Here is a 17,189-nt window from a genome sequence, read left to right on the forward strand (position 1 = left end):
ATCTATTCGGCAGGGAGATGGCACAGGATGAAATTTGAGGTGCAACAAAGCTTGCTGCTCAGTCTAGACTGTGCAGACTGTGTAAAAGGCTTTTGTCTTCAAAGTGACGCCTACATAAAATCTAAAACTTTACCCAAGCTGGAGCCAGATAAAAGTTAACTGTGACTGCCACTGAACAAAATGTAGGTGAGAGGAAAGTTTCTTGAAAGTCTACCTGATTTCCTGTGCAGCCGCATTGTGGATAACGCAGGTTTCGACATAATATAAAACAAAAAATAAAGATTATATCTGCATTTTCGCAGTATTTTCATGACTAATCTCCATCTGCAACCTCCTCAGAAACAGAATCACGCGCCAGATGCAGACGTAATGCTGGTGATGCAATCAATCTTCCATTAAGTCCTAAACTTTTGCTGCTTTATCTTTTTATTCCCCCAAATTGGTCGCAGTTTGATGAAATCTGCAGGTTCCAGCTGTGCCTGTGTTTTCATGTTCGTGTGTGTGTGTGTGGGCATTCACCCAGTGCAGACGGTGGCTGTCGGCCATGTGCAGGTCCCTCCTCCACTGCTGCGCTGCCGGGTTCGGCGGCGTCGCCTTGCCGATCGGGTGAGGGGGCTGCGGCACACGAAACTGTAAGAAGAATCACAAAGACAAACAAAGACCCAAGAGGGCCCAGGGTCAGGGGAGAGACCGAGGGTCAAACACAAAGGTCATGAAGGGGAGTAAAGAGACACATTTCGCATGCGAAGCGCACACACACACACACCGAGACACACACAGTTTCCTATTAAAAGATGGATAATATCGGGCTTAAATCTGCTCTGAGTCTCATTCAGTCAGAGGATGTAAACAAGCTACGCAGCTAATCCCTGAATAATATTACATACAGATACAGAAAGAGAAAACAGAAACAAGACCACAACAAACCAATCACTCACTGAGGTTGTGTTGTGATCTCTGTGCTTTGTCACAATCCTAGTACTGCACACCACTTCCTTTGATGCCGCTGATGATTTCCTATTTGATGCAATCAAACGAGCGAATGTACCTGATCCGTCTGCAGTTTAGTTTTAAAATGAGACGTATTCTGCCGCTCTACAGCATTCGTGCCTCTACACTTATTTAGATTTGCTCACTTTACGACGACTCATGTTAAATGTCTCTGTCAAAGAAATTTAACATGATAGACAAACACAAAGCAGTGCATTTTTCTGAATAGAAATCTATAAAGTGTGGCAAGCATTTATATTCAGTAACTTATTATTCTGCTATATTGCAATCCAGCTGCCTTCAGAAGTCACTTTGTCAGTAAACAGAGTCCACCTTTGTGTAATTTAATCTCCTCTAATCTCATATAAATCCCGCTGTTTTGAGAAGGTCTCACTGGACATCACTACATGCGGCAGCAGCATTTTACCGCGGGAAAAGTGTGTCTGTAGCAGAGGAAATATATAAGAGGCTTCAAAAGACATGAGACTTGAGCAGAAGTGGCCTAGTCAAATTCCAGACCTGTATCCAATTAAGAATCAGGAAGCTATATATTATTTTCTTTTCATTTCCCAATTGTGCATCACTTTGTGTTGATTTCTACGATGAAATGCCACTAAAAGACATTGATGCTTGTGGCTGTAAAGCTATAAAATGTGAAAAAGGCTCTATGTTGAAAAGCCCTGGGCTGATTAATGCTTTCCAAATGTCATTACAGTCAGTGATGTTCAGTACAACAAATCTTTTGATTTTTACTAAATTGCAAACAGATGCTTTAAAAAAAAGAAAAAAAAAAGGCAGAACTGGAAATCTATAAATTACGATGCGTTGGGTTCCCCCATATACTCTGATTTAGAGATTTTAATCTTTACTCATAACCAAGTCAAGTTTTATTTGGAAAGCAGATTTAAGCAAGAAGGCACTCCTCTTCAATCAGAAGTTTCAGTTTCTCGTTTTCGAGGCATCCACTTTTAGGAAACCTGATTTCAATACTGAAACATTATCCGTTAGTAGTTCAGCATCAGAATGGAGAAAATGGTGGAAAATATGAAATTGGGCCATAATGATGTGTACAATGACTAAGATGTAAAGGTCAAGGTGACTGATCATCTTTCTTTCCTTCGAAAAGGTTCACGATTAGCATCTGTGTCAGGAACCACAGGAACACCCCTGCACACGTGCAGCAAGTCATTTACAGATCCTGTTTCCCACCTCACTTTACCTACAGAGTAACATGTCACTTTAGCGGAAAAAACGTCTTAAATTGTTAATAGAGAAGAATAAAAATACTTTAAAAACTATACTATGTTTTAGTATACTGTTAGCATAAATGAAGATTTAGTTTAATAATTTTAACTGCATGTAGGTTTAAAATCGGAGTGGTCGAACCACTGCACTGCTGTGCAATGGTTGCACAGCAGCAAATGTTGCAGGAAGACAATATTTAGATTTTGCTGTTTTTACAGAATTCTCTGCATCTTTGGTACTTTAAAAAAAACAACAATAATCTAAAAACACACGATATGGTAAGACTAAACTAAATGATCATAAAAAAGGAATGAAACTGGACTAAAATAACTCATTGTTCCCCTCTCTGTTTTTCTTTTTTGACAGTGGCTGTCCTCTTTCTGTCTGCAGCCTCCGTATTTCAGCTTTGACACAGTTGCATCTCTCCTTGCTGCATTAACGGGTAATAAAATGACAAACACTGGGCTCAGGCCGGACTCAAATCGAGCTCATTCTTCGTAACAACCTCTGACTTTATGGAAGAAACGGTACTTCAGTAATAAAGCCATAAATTCTCATTCCCCTCACTGCTCCCCATCTTCTTACAGAACAACACTATGAATAAAACATCAAATCATTCGGTTCTGTGCCGCACAATATTCTCTATATGCTTCTCTATGAATAATGTAGTGGCGGGGCTTATTAATATGGGCTTTTCCTCAGCGGTGAGGTAATTCTGCGCTAACAAACAAACGTCGTATGAGCTCTGATGTTTGGCCGCTGGAAGCTGGAATGTGAGCGCAGGTTACATTTGACTGAGAGCGGCTCGCTGCACGGTGCAGCTCAGGGCTGTTGCCATGTAATCTAACGGCAGCTGAGCTTTTCCGTGTCTGTCATCCCACGACAACTGCGACAACAGCAGCATAGATCTACAACGGCCTGCGCACTTATTGCCACTCCTGGTAAAGACGTGCAAGAAAAAACACCTTAAAATGTCCATGTTGGGTCGCAGTAGCATCGTCTCATAATGAGGAAATCTGCAGCAGATCTTGAACTGAGGGATTTCCTGACTGCGCATGATGAATGCAAGACAGACACGAGTCCTCATCCACATGTGCTTGGTGTTATTACAATTGTTTAAAATCTTTGCAGTATTATTGTTATTATGAGTGAGTCGCTGCCATCTTGTAGCAGCTTTTAAGAGTAGTAAAGAGATAGTTTAGAGTCTAGTTTTGGGAAGTTGTGCAGCTTGAGAAATTTTTACTCTTCCTTTCAGACGGTTGTTATGATGCAAAGCCATGGTAATGTCTCAAAGACTCGAATAATGTCTGAACTACGACCCCGAATCATGTAGGAGTTGAAAAGAAGGAGTCGTGGACGCAGAGAGGAAGTTCATGTTAGGTTGGGCATTCACTGCACTGCTAACCATTTATCATGACAAGAATTTTGATTCATCGTAGTGTTTATTAATTTCAATCAATAACGTTTAAAAAAAAAAACTGTCATCTGAAATTATATTTTTACTATTTCAAGTCCATTTTAAACAGGAATGTTTTAACAATAATTCTGTTGGTGTGTTTTTTTATTTTTTTTGTCATCATTTTTATTTTTTAATCACAATATATCACAAATATCGCAAAATAAATTCTAAGTCCATCTCCTCCGTCCCTAGTTTATATATTAATGAGAACAAAGGCTCTCTGCCCGGCTTTCTAACTATAAGGCCAGACAGGTTTAAAGACAAGCGGCAAAAACAAATGAGGCGGATTAGCAGTGCTGACCAACACCGGTCATCCAGAACATGTCAGATAGCGACAATGTCTTCAGTCAAAGTTCAGTCAGAGGCTGATATGAGTGACAACAATATTTAGTAATATATTCTTGACTTGAACTAAAGACCAAAACACATCTGGAAATGTGAATTGCATGTGCTCTTGTCTTTCCCATTTTCAAAAGTGGCTAAAAAATAATATCTCATTGAATCTTGTTTCTGCCAAATGGAAATATGAAGCTTGAATGAAAAATTATTTTGCCACATTTATTTAGGCCTGATAGAAAGGCCCATACTGATTAACAAAGGTATGTATATGTGTTGCAATAGTAGATTAATATATTCAGGGTTTTTCTTTTTTTATTACCCTGAGTGCAGCAAAATGTGGATGCTGCTGTAGCTCTGTGCCATGAAGGCTGCATTTTTCTAATGGAAATTTCCATCCATCTTCCTTGAGCAGTTCTTTATCATAAATTTCACAATATATCTGATAGAGGGGCTTATAGCAGCTGCTGTTACTAGCTCAATTTATCATTTGATTAATTTTCAGAGTAGTTTGTCATGCAATTTTGTTTACAGAGTTTTTGACAGTGAATTTTTTTTTTGCACTGATTTACTCTCAAAAGCTACTTTGTTTTCTAAGATATCAGAGAAAAGAAAAACAAGCATTTGACAGAGAATCTCACTCTTGAGGGAGAGACGTGCACACATTCATAAATTCAATTGGGCTTATAGTGTGTTTGGCAATTAACCCTTAATAATCTAATAAAAATAAATACTTCTAAGCCTCAGCTGAGGTGATAATTTTAACTTTTGTGGCGACGACAGATTGTGGTTTCTCGACTCGCGATACAGATACCGTTTCTTTCATGTGGAAACAGACTTTTTTTGCACTCCGCTTTTAAAAGAATACTAGTCTTACCATGTGCTGCATTCAACCAAAGCGTGATGCATTTTAAATCTAGATTGTGCGCCACCCGTTCAAATTCGCCCCGATCCTGCGGGTTCAGAGGTGCAGCACAAAACTGAGCTATTCCAAAACTGCGTGTTTGGTCAATCAGCAGAATCTACGGCTCAGAACGCACTGATGAACCGCTTCAGTGATTCAGTCATATCCAAACTTAAACAAAGACATCACTCCTCATCTACATCTGTGGAAGAGCCCTTATTCAGGGTTTTAAAGGTATCTAACATACGAAGCATCTTTTAAAAGTCTAAATTTTAGCCATTTCACACGGCAGCGCAGCAGCTCGCGCTCAGTGAAAGAAACGAGGGAGGTTAGAAATCGAAGCACACCGCTTTGCTTCAGGTGCCTCTGCCCGGGTGGAGTAAGTGATATTGATTCACACCGCAGAACGGGGAGGAAGTTTGTTTATTGTAACTGGAAATAAGACCGAAAATAGCTGGAAGGGGAACTCTTAGGAGAAAGGACGCCTCATCAAACGCTCTTCAAGAAACAAAACTTGCAGATTATTCCACATCAAGATGTGGAATAATCCGATAATGAATATTTAAACAAATGCTCTTGAAGTGTTTTTTTTATTATTTTATTTTAAACAGGTTCAATCTGCACACTGTTCTGTAAAGAGGACAGCGTCAGTAATCAGGGCGTGTGTGATTGTTCCGAGAAGGAAGGCAAATACAAATACAAATACTTTAAAATTTAACAGCATGAAATGATGGCAAAGGACAGAAACTGAGCTAAGTTTCTGGCAAAGCAAACTGTTTTATGTTGATCTGAATGTCCTTTTTATGGCTTATAATTTATTACTAGTTATTGTCGAAGATGTCTACTGGCTTTTGTTGTAGAAGCAATCTTGATCTCCGAGATCTTCTATTAAAATAAAAAATGGGAACAAAAACGTGGCGAGGCGTCATTTTCATATCAAAACGCTCGAGATGAAAACTTTATCTTATATTAATATCCGGAGTTGTTTTTTTTACACTTTCAAAAAGACTTTGCATTAATTCTTTCCTTCTTTTTTCATTTTTTTTTTGCTAGAAGGATTTTAAAACGTATTCCTTTAAGAAATTAATTACATGTTTAATGTTGTTTACCTCATTTTTATTAATGTTTTGTTTTTGTTGCCTCCTGTTTTTATCTTATGCAAATCGTCCGGCGTTGCCCTTGTGTGTGAAAAGAGTCCGAAGACTCATTGATTCAGTGAGAATATCTGCAGGGGATTCTTTGTCTCTCCAACTGGATTCTAAGACTTAAAAATTTCCATGACTTACTGACAATTTTATTTTTTTTCCCCATTCTGCACAAACTGAAGCGGAGAAACTAATTTACAAATTGTTGGTTCTTCTATAACTCTCTGATGCGATTAAAGAAAGTAAACCAAGTATGTGCTTTTAATAAAATATTACAAAATCATTAAATATTAATTTTGTGCAAACCTGCTTTAAATTTGGGGATTAATACAGTTTAAAGAACAAAGCTACTATTTCTTAGGCCATGAATCTGCTCATAGGATGATGGGATACATATTTAATTTCAGTTTCAAACCTCAGATCAACTACAAATTAGGTCTGTTTGAAAAATATTTCATCATATAAGCGTACATACTCTAGATCTGATGCTCTGTTTAAGGCTGAAATTTTTTTTAAGGAAACTGTATTTTGTATCGTTTTATTTCTTTGTATTTTAACAGTCGACTAAAACACAAGTATTCAAAAATCATAGTGTGATGCGTTTGGTTTCATCAGCACTGGGGACAATGTCACATCTCACTTCAGTGCTTTCTGGTTCCAAGTTAGGGAAACCAGTGGGATTTGCTAATAGATGTGGTGCTAATTACTGGAAGCAATGTGAGCCAATAATGTAATTATTACCTTTTTCTAAATTCAGAAACCAAAAGGGAAAACAGTCATAAAGACGATGCTGGTCTGTTTGTGCTGCTGTCAGAAATGGTTATAAACACATAAGATTTGCAACTTTTACGACAATCCTAGTTGAGTTCTGACTTCAAGGGGCATTGCTGCTCAAAAGCTGCTGTTAAATTTTGACTGGAAGCTCAGAAAATCTCGTTTTGGGTTATGATGCAGGCCTGAAACAGTTACTGCAACATTTTGGGTAATTTCTTTTCTACAGATTGAAAAAAAAAAAGAGAGGAAATCCACTAAAATTGTTTCGGAAAAACTAGTTTGATGCAGAAAAGGTTTCATGTGTATTTAACCACCAATCTGTTGTAATCCGTATGTGTACGATAAACCTGTGTGGCAAAAACCCGGTCTAAACAAGCGGCCCCTCCGAAATCCAGACCTGCAGGGGGATGCTTTAAAAATTCCCACCAGTAACTCAGGAAAGATTCGGACTCAGCTTAAACCAGACGCTTTTTGGAGCGCACACCTTCCTGGGGTCGCGCTTTCAAACAACCACACGCAGCGTCACAGACACCATCTCACCTGATTGGTGAAGTCGAAGCCGGCCTCTGGCATACCCAGGAACATGGTGTCCCCGTCCAGCTGGAGAGAACAAAAGCAAGAGAAACAATGTCAACAAACTGAAAAATCAAACACAGCGAACAGAAAGCAGCCAGCCTCCAGTGAGATGGAGGTAACAGATTAACCATTTTCTGTCCGTACTTCTTGTAGTCCGTGTGTGTGTGTTGAAAAAGGTTTATTTCATAAAATAGATTTCACTTTTCAAATAAATTTGACTGATAAACAAAACCCCATAAAGGAGAGCAAAGCAGTACATGAAGTGCTCAATAAATTGTACATCTAGTTGGATGTTTACCAAAAATCAAACAAAAGGTTTCACACCAGTCCTAGTTCTTTGATTCTCAAAAATGTTTCTTAGTCTGAACGACAGCATCTGGTTTAAAGGAGACAGCATCAAGTCAACTAGATGATCATGTATAGTAAAATATCTTTATTTTCCAATAATTCAAACATAAAAGCATATTTGTTGTAACTTACACAGGACATTGTTCTTAGTATAGAGCATGACCTTTACCAAACTTCCTCTATTACCAGAACCACACTTCTTCCTTCCTCTCCATTTGTTTTAAGCTATTAATGTCACGTGTTATAAGGAACCAACACACATTTAATGCTACTCAGCCCATTAAGAGGTGTTAATGAACACAGTAGAAGAGTTTTAAACTAGAGATTCATTTCAGCTTTTCTTTTTTTTTTTTACCTCGTGTAATTCAACTGATTTCATGCCAGCCATGCATCAACTCCATCATTTTTCATAACCATTTTGACATGTTATAGTAATTTTCAATCCGCTGCAAGGAAATTTAGTTCTATGCATCCAAGTAACAATATTTACCACCAGGAAGCCACTTAAGACTTGCTTTAAATTGATTAGGAGTCAAAATCTGTCAGATTTCATGAGTCAGTTGGTCTAAATGGAAATCAGAATCACTATTGATGAAAATATGCACTTATAGTATCCACCTAGTTAAATTAAATGAGATGGACTGGAGTTCAGGATGTATTCTGCTTTTCCTCCAGTAAAAGCTGGAGCGCAGTCTGGATGGATGTGAAATGTCCCATTTATTCACATCATTTATGAAAATGCTAAGAAAATGATATGCATACAATTGTTTCAATAGACGGGTAAGAAATTGTTTGTTTATGGGTTTCCGTTTATGTAAAAATAGACAAAAGTACAAAATGAATACTTATTTCTGCCATTTTAAAAACAGTAATATAATGGCACAAAGAGGTCAATAAATATATAGAAAAGGCAGGTTTGGCATTCTTATTTATGAGAATATAAAACCTTTTCACTGTTCTGCTCTTCATACAGTGACAGCAGCATAACAAGCTGATTTTAGATTAGCAATTCGATGTTCACCAGCAGCAGTTTCAAACCATTGTTATCTTAATATAAAGTATCCACACCATGACTCGCTTGAGTTTTTCCCCACCAGAAATATTTCTGTCTTTTTCAGAAGTGGTCAGAAGGGGCGGAGCTGCACTTTGATGCTTCGTGCTTCAAACAGAGAAGGCTTTATTCACTTCTTCATGTCGGAAAACTACAGGAGTTTCTGAAAGTTTTCTGAACCAGCAACCTGACGGTGCTTGTTCAAAATATAAAGCAAGAGGTCAAAGTCTCTACAGTCATTTAGGACAGCGGATGTTAAATAAAGGTAACCAGTTTCCACAATCACTCACAATCTTGAGTGATGGGAAAGCAGTGACTTTAAAAAGGCTCCAAATGCCACAATCTCTAAACAGCAGTATTACATTTATTGATCTTTTTTTTTTCTCTTGAAGCTCAACTTCCAACCCAAAGAGGGCCAAACAAATCCATATTTGCATGGCGAGTCAAATTCAAATAATTCGTGGAATCCTGGGCACATAATCATTGTTTCAGTTGACAAACACAAGAGGAACATTTGAACAGGTGGGCAGAAGCAAAGCACTGACTTGTGTACACACACACACACACACACACACACACACACACACACACACACACACACACACACACACACACACACACACACACACACATTAAGGTGGACAGACAGGTGTAGCTGCCTATCCATTCGCCAGCTGTTGGGTATTATGCAAACGAGGTGTCGAATTACAGAGCAAACAGAAAGCCAAAAGGAACAAACAGACACTGTGATGGACAGGATGTTGGTTTGGAGCATTTACAGTTAAATTTTAGCGCTCTACGCAGAACAGTTTCACATATCAATACAATAACAACAATAAGAGGAACACGCACATTTTCCATCCCTCTGAATCATTCTGCTCTCAGCGTGAACATCTACACAGAGAGGGGAGGAGGAGAGCGTCTGACCTCAGTGCTGAATAACTTTCCTCCATTCACTACACTTTCAGCAGAACCAGTCACACAAGACTTCCAGCAGAAGATCTCACAAACCTTGTGGAAAAATAAAAACACCAAGAAATCATGAGTAAATAAAGACTCCTTCCAATGAAATGTATGTATGTACATTCTTTCAGAAATACCGATAAAGACCAATTCTTCTAAATCCCAATTCACACCACTTTCAACTCCAAAAGGTTCCAGTTGTTTGGAGCTTTTATTTACATTCTACGTTACAGTATGACAATATTTCTGATGTTTTCAAAACGACAGACAAAAAGAGAATTAATGTCTGGCAATATTGGATTTCAGTTTGTGCTGCTGCTCTCTTTCTTTCTTTCGCTTTGCTGCATGCAGAAAAAAACTTACAGAAAATGGTTCAAAAACAAACAAGAAATAGTTCATGGGTGAATGTTAGATTGAGATTTAAAGCTGTGCGACTGCAGCAAAGCAATTCTCCAACTTGACCAAGCTGCTGCTTTTTTCTGAAACAAAAAACTAAACACATAGCTGCCGACGTTACAATACTCTCCTCTCCATTTGCCATTATAAATACCAAATGCTGAGCTTTTAAGGATTATTCTGATATTTTGTCTATATTATCTAAAATTGAACAATACTTTCAGTAAATCACTACTTTTATATTTTTTTAAATGGCCATGATTATACTCTGCTTCTCATATTTTTATATTTCATCTTGCATTGTGTTTATCTAACACTAAAAATATTATGAAGAACGACTGACTGCAGATCTCCTCGGTTAATTTTAAGTACCATAAACTAATCCCAGTCATATATTTGGTGAGACTTGTTGCTGTTAAAGTCAAACAGTTTTCAGAAGCATCCAAAATAGTTTAGTTTTTTTGTTATCTTTTTTTCCCAGTATCTGCATCAAATACTCACTCACTTTATGAATCCAAAGCAGGAAGATAGAAACACTGCGCAGAATTTGTTTTATTTGTATTATCATCCCGGTTCGCCCTCATTTCACCGCAGGTTTTCCTGATATCATGCAGTTTTACTGTGGACACATCTCTGACTCCTATAAATGCTGTGTTGACGTTTTCCTTTAATAGGCCAAGATGGACTCATCATACACTATCGTACTTTACAGTATTACAGTATTTAATGACAAACTTTGAACAAAAAAGACTATTACATGACTCCTTATTGAGTAATGACAAGCAGGTGTAGATTGTTAAATCTGCTCCCAGTTATAGTTTTAAAGTGGTATTAATAAAGTGACGGTGGATTTATCATCACAAAGGAAACAAGACGTAGATTTCTTTCATCGGGAGAATGCCTGGAAATGTTTGGGGTTTTTTCAATTTTTTTTCCGGTTTTGAAACAAGTTTTGAAACTTGCATGCCTCGACACCAGTAAGCGGCTCATGTCTGATCATTTCAGATTCAGTTTTTTTCCTCCTGCCTCATTTCCTGTGTAAGAATGTTACAGAGCTGGTAACAGAATGTGCTCAGAAAGAACCTTCAGTCCAGTAAGACCAGCAAGAGCACATGCCCAAAGCGTCTTCAGAACCAGTTAAACCTGCTTCTGATCAGGGCCAAAGGTCAACCTGGTAAACAAGGACAAGAAATCTGTCTGGTAGTCAGAATATGTTCACTTTTTGGGGACACACTAAACCAGAATCAGGCAGCGGCGGCAAACATACGTGAAGCTCTTGCAATAAACGTTAAAAGGCCAGATATGGCTCTGAGCAGAAAACATGAACAACAAGCAGCATTTACTTCTTCCTTTCAAACAACACAGACGGAGGGAAACTCGTGAACTTGAACTATACACTTAATCACATTCAATTATGTAATTTCCCTAAATGTATTGGTAAAGAAAAATAGAAGCAGCGTCAGAGTCCCTTAATCAGATTGTATCAGGGTGCAATTAGAGTCATTTGCAGAGAGTAAACGAAATGGAAATGTGTTTGTGTAATCCCAGGGACAAATATAGGTCTCAACTCACAGTATGAACCATCAGAGGAGAGGAGAGCAGAAAGAATGGGGACAGAGGGGGAAAAAAAAAAAAAGCCAGAAGAGGGAAATAGTGATGATTTCTTTTCAGCGAGCGCTCAGTGAGTGGAACCTATTACGATCCTCATTAACTCAGAGGGACACGAGGACAAAGATGGATCTCAGTCGCTGTCACTTCCTGTAACTTTACATCTGCCCGCTTGACACTTTAGTTCAAATGACGAATCTAAAACCAGTACCGGTTTAAATATTAAAAGCTTCTTAATGCTGAAGCCTCACTGCTGTGTCTTCTGTCATATCACTTGAGCAAATGTTTTTCTCAAAGCACATAGTTGGAAGTTCTGGCACCAGTACTGCTTTAAAAAAAAAAGGCAAAATGCTATTTTAATAAAGTGTAGGCATTGCTCATTTTGGAATCTATATTTTTTATTGTTTTATGTTTATGTGTAATGGGATTAGACAAGATGAGTTAAACATACTGCCCATAAAAGACATTGCCAGACGGACTGTTTGGAGAAGTGAATCAACTCTGTTTTACATTAACATGACATCCACTGATATCTGTGATGCATCAAGACTTCAAAAATAACAGCAGTTGTGTTGAGTAGATGCAAGGTTTTGACTTTAAACACAATAAAACAAAACTACAACGGTTCCCTGAACATTTGTGGATGTTTCTGTGGAACATGACTCCAAATTATTTGAGAAAAATTCATGGATTTTTGAAAATATTCAGTAGCAAACGCAGCTTGGGAGACTGAAACATCTAGTCCCAATGCTACATGGCAGGCTACAGGCAAAGCATTCAATCCTAAACTAATATTAAGTGCTAGCTGCACCCTATTCAGATTATTGTAATTTTCTTTTCTACTAGCTAAGATATGAATTTCTAGTTATTTAGAGGAGATGCTAATATCCCTAAACCTCCTTCCCTCGCAGCTTTCCCTCGAAACTGAAAGCTGGGTTTCTGACAAACTCATTAATCCCATTTGTCACCTAAACTTACTCATATCCACAGTCACAGCAACGATCAAAAAGTTTAAAATAACTAAAGCTGTGACAATCAACCCTGGACACAAACACAAAGTTCACTTCAGCAAGCAGAGAAGACCTGGTACCACAAACCAAAAAAGAAAAAAATAAAATAAATAATTCCACGTCGGCTTCCTCCAACGTTTTGCACAAAATGGTGCAATTGTGCAGTAGCTTAGCTCTGGTCCAGTGAATAGTAGGAAATGTCTTTATGTGTCATTTGTGCAACAAAACCCTTTGCATGGAAACATGATGTTGTTTTAAAATCCTATGCAAATATACTATCAACAGTGATGCAAAATCGTAACCTTTAGGCCTCTGTGGGCAAATGGAGCACACGGACATTTCCCAGCCAGACGATGTTTTACTTTATTTTACATTTAAAACGAGGCAGCAGGTCAGAACTGAAGCAGCATTTTAGCTTGATGTTGAGCATGCTGCGGTTTTTCCCCAATAAAAACACGTGGCTTTGGGTGACTTTCATTGTATGTATGACTCAAAAATGTACTTTGCATCCTTTAATTATTCATGAAAGAGCAACATTTTTATCAGCACTTACTTTGTATCAAATCTTTGAGCAAGAGGACTAAAAAAAGATTGCCCGTGTTTTGTAGTAAACCCGAATTACCTCTCCGCTCTCCCTCCCCATGCCTATCTCGTTCTCCCTCTCATATCTCTGCAGCTCACTCTCCATTTCTGTGTGTGTACGTCTGTATTTGTGTGGGTAAAGCAAAGGTTTGAATAACAAGCAGCCCGCTAAGTGGGTCAGGGTCGGAGGAAGGGGGAGAAAAAGGGGGAGAGAGACTATTAGGATGACAGACAAGGACAAAGGGGGCGGGGGGGAGAGGAATACTGCATATCAAGGAAAAGAGGAGAGAGAGAGCGCAGAGAAAGGAGGAGCCGCTGAGAAATGGAATGTGCAGTGAGTGAGAGATGGAGAAAGAGGTAAAGGGCGACTTTATGTGAGCAGAGTGATACAGAGTGAGACGATAGGATAAAAATGGAAAGTGTGCGATTTTACTCCATTTCCCAGAAACAAGACTGCGGTCTGGTTACCTCTTGAGCTAAATCAGGGTACTCAGAAAAGCTTTTAGAAAGAAGAAGAAGGAGGGAAAAAAAACTAATTAACTGACATATTATTCCATCTGAACATGTTTCGATTGAGTCATACAATCTGAAAGGAGAGGTAAGAAGTGGAATTTCGATGTGGCTTCGCAGCTGAAAGCGTCTTCTTTAAAAGCACAAAAACAGACAATTAGAAGTTTGAAATCAATAAAGTTGTTAAATGACTTTGCAACACGTCAATCATGATAAAGTGTCTTATCGCAGGACAATATTGGCAGCACTTAATTTCCTTTTGTACCAGAGGGACAACTATGACATATCCCCAAATGTGTCCGAAATGCCTTGTTACTTTCAGCACTTTAAAGGTTTGGGTTATTGTGGGACCGGGATCGGTGGATTTCCTCTGACTGAGTCGACTGAGGGGGAAATAAATCAACTCGGAAGACTGTGCATTGAGAAATAGATGGAGGGAAGCAGAGAGTCATGAGTGGCTTTGTGAGAGTGGAAAAGGCAGATTCACCCAGCTGTGGTAGTTCAGTTCAGCAACTGTTTATCCGTCTTATCTGTGTCACCCTGACAACAATATAAACATGGTTTTACTGGCTAAATGTATCCACCCTGGCTGTAAATCTAGATTGGATGTGCATGGGCAAACACTTTTCTGTATGTGCAGACGAGGGGGGAAAAAAGGAGACGATATTTCTTAAAACGGAGCTTTAATCGTGATTTTAATTATTTTTGAGCTAACGAAGTGGTTCACATTTCAACAGTATGTTTACAGTGAAGCCCAGTCTAATTTAGTTTCTGCTTCTTGTCTCTGTGATTTCCTCCCAACCCCCAGCCGTGTAAATTAAAGCATAATGTTTATTATGACTGATAAAGGTTTGACAGCTTAAAGATCTTCTCTTATGCCACAATAAATCATCTACTCAGATGACCACAAATATGTTCAAATGGAAAACACACTCATACTGCTACTCAAGACAGTATTTTACCAATATACGTCATACTGTTTGCATCTATCAAGAGGACAAAGACTGTAATCTCTTGGCAAAAGATTAAAGATTGTTGCTTATGTTTGCTTATTTGTGGCTGTTTTATTTGCTGGGGATGGGGCAGCTGCAATCCGGTATTGTTTTTGGACATGGACATTCTTGGACTGCATGTCAGGCTGGTGGCACTGATCCAGTCTCGGTGGCTCTGTGTTACTCCAAGTGACCTAAAGCCAAAAAAAAAAAATAAAATATGGCATCTGTCCCAAGAAAATGGCCTGAGCCTTTATTGGCTGTTTTTCAGCTTATCAGATACAGAACAATACAATCCTTATCGCATCAGAGATAAGCATCCTGGGCACTAGCAGGAAATGCTCTTAGGTGTGGATGCTGTTACTGAAAAAAGGGGTTACTTTTAGTACCCAGATGAGCTTAAAATGAAGTAGGACCAGCAAGTGAGAAAAAAAAAATCATTTTTGAGAAAATGTGGTTCATTCAGAGCACGACCTTTCGTTATTTAACAGGAAGGATGAGCATATATAACTGGGTAATGCTGGAGCGTATCTTTTCGCCTCTGACTTGGAAAATGCAGAATTTGGGAATCTCAGTGGCACACAGAAAAAAAAAAATACCTCCCAGCTATCAACTTATAAAGCCCCCCATCTTGCAATGTGCGCTCAAGCCCCCCATGAATGTGTGTTCATCAAACCTGTTGAGCTGTGGGGATCCAGATGTGCATTTCACCCTCACAGTTAAGGTCAGGATTCACATTCACAACAGAACAAACCTGAAGCAGCTGTTCAGGTGCTAGCCTCGCCAACCATGCTAATCGCTAAAATAAGATGCGAGAGATGGCTTGAAGTATCAAATCTGTTTATTTTATCTCAAAATGCTACAGTCACAGCACTGTAACTACAGGACTTGCCTCATGTCTTCAATTAGAGTTCATGAAAAGTAATTGGAATCAACCAAAATCAGAACAAAAAGCCTGAGATGAGACACAAGCTACAAAATAAACAGAAAACACTCAATACTCTATGTGGTATATAAACAATATTTCAAAAATGTTTTTTATTCATTTTGACAGATTTACCAGGTTACTATTGTTGTGTGTGTGGACCATGCAGACAATACCTGCTGCAGAGGTGAGGAGTCTCTGCATGATCTCCTTTGGGTATAGTTTAGTGTTCAGATAAAGATTCAATCTGCTATCTATGTTGCAAATATTTTGCACTTATAAAGTTGTTCCTGTAGGTTGCTTTACTTTTTTTATTGAAGCTTTAAACTTGTAAGAGAAATATATCAAATTTGGAGATGTTGGCAGCTTGTTGGAAGGCTTTGACTCACCAAGAGGCTCTAAAAAAATAAATAAAAAAAAAGCACACACAAAAGATGCAAAAAGAGCCAGATGGAGGATTCGATCTTCGAAGATCACACAACATCCGTATTTTCAAAATAACTCACCTAGACGTCCTACCTATTGTCAAGATACCAGCTATATCAATGGATATGTATGCTGTCAAAATTCCTAATTTATGGCTATGAATACACAAAATGTGCATTTTATCATAAAATGTATTAAGTCATTCTCTCTCGCATGACACAGTAGGAGCGATAGTCAAGGCAGAGAAAGTGAGACAGCAATGGACAGAGAAAATATTTTTTTTTTTAAAGTATCATAACTATAGCATGTCATATAACAATATTCATTCTTTTTATTACTGGCCTTATTGAACAATCTTGCAATTCCCACACCCAGGCCATATAAAAAATGGCCTCTGGCAGAAGGTGAATAGATATGATCATCCAGTAATTTTGTTTTAGCTATTTTACCAACATTTTCACCCCCAATGAAATCCTACTTACAGTCTGATTTTCCATCCTGACAGACTGCAGCTCAGATTTAGCAACTCTACAACTAAGACGGACGTGAACAGGCAGAAAGCTTAATTTGCAACTACTGTAAGCACATATGGTTTCACATTATCAGGATCAGGTTAGAATCCCAGTAAACGGGATCAGAGAAAATCTAATGCTAATTTTAGAAGGATTTGTCCTGTGCAAAACACAGTTAAGTTATTGTTTTGCACAAAACAAAGAAAACATTGGGACGGATCATCTTAACAGGAAAACTTCCACTCCAATGAAATGCCCATTTAACTGATATGGTATCATTATTTGAACAAGATAAGCTAACCTGATGTCTTCTGGGTAGATTTTGCTCATCATATCTTTTTGAAAACAAAAAGTAAAGGTCAGCTTATTCCTCAAAGTAGGCTTTGTGTTCTTCGAGTAGTTTGTCACTTGAAATATGTAAGTTCAAAGAACGTTCA

General features: G+C 38.3%; 1 protein-coding gene across 2 annotated transcripts in view; it reads right to left on the minus strand.

The window, feature by feature from the left end:
* Positions 1–17,189, minus strand: part of tox (thymocyte selection-associated high mobility group box) — a 55,599-nt gene that overhangs the window by 24,343 nt on the left and 14,067 nt on the right. For both annotated transcript variants that reach the window (XM_055033602.1, XM_055033603.1), the window contains exons 2-3: positions 7,394–7,453; positions 520–630 (exon numbers count right to left, since the gene is read on the minus strand). In XM_055033602.1, the coding sequence (XP_054889577.1) occupies positions 520–630; positions 7,394–7,453 (171 nt within the window). The remainder of the gene's footprint in view (positions 1–519; positions 631–7,393; positions 7,454–17,189) is intronic.

The sequence above is a fragment of the Poeciliopsis prolifica genome, unplaced genomic scaffold (genome assembly GCF_027474105.1).
Source record: "Poeciliopsis prolifica strain line A6 unplaced genomic scaffold, Auburn_PproV2 SCAFFOLD008, whole genome shotgun sequence".
Lineage (NCBI taxonomy): Eukaryota > Metazoa > Chordata > Actinopteri > Cyprinodontiformes > Poeciliidae > Poeciliopsis > Poeciliopsis prolifica.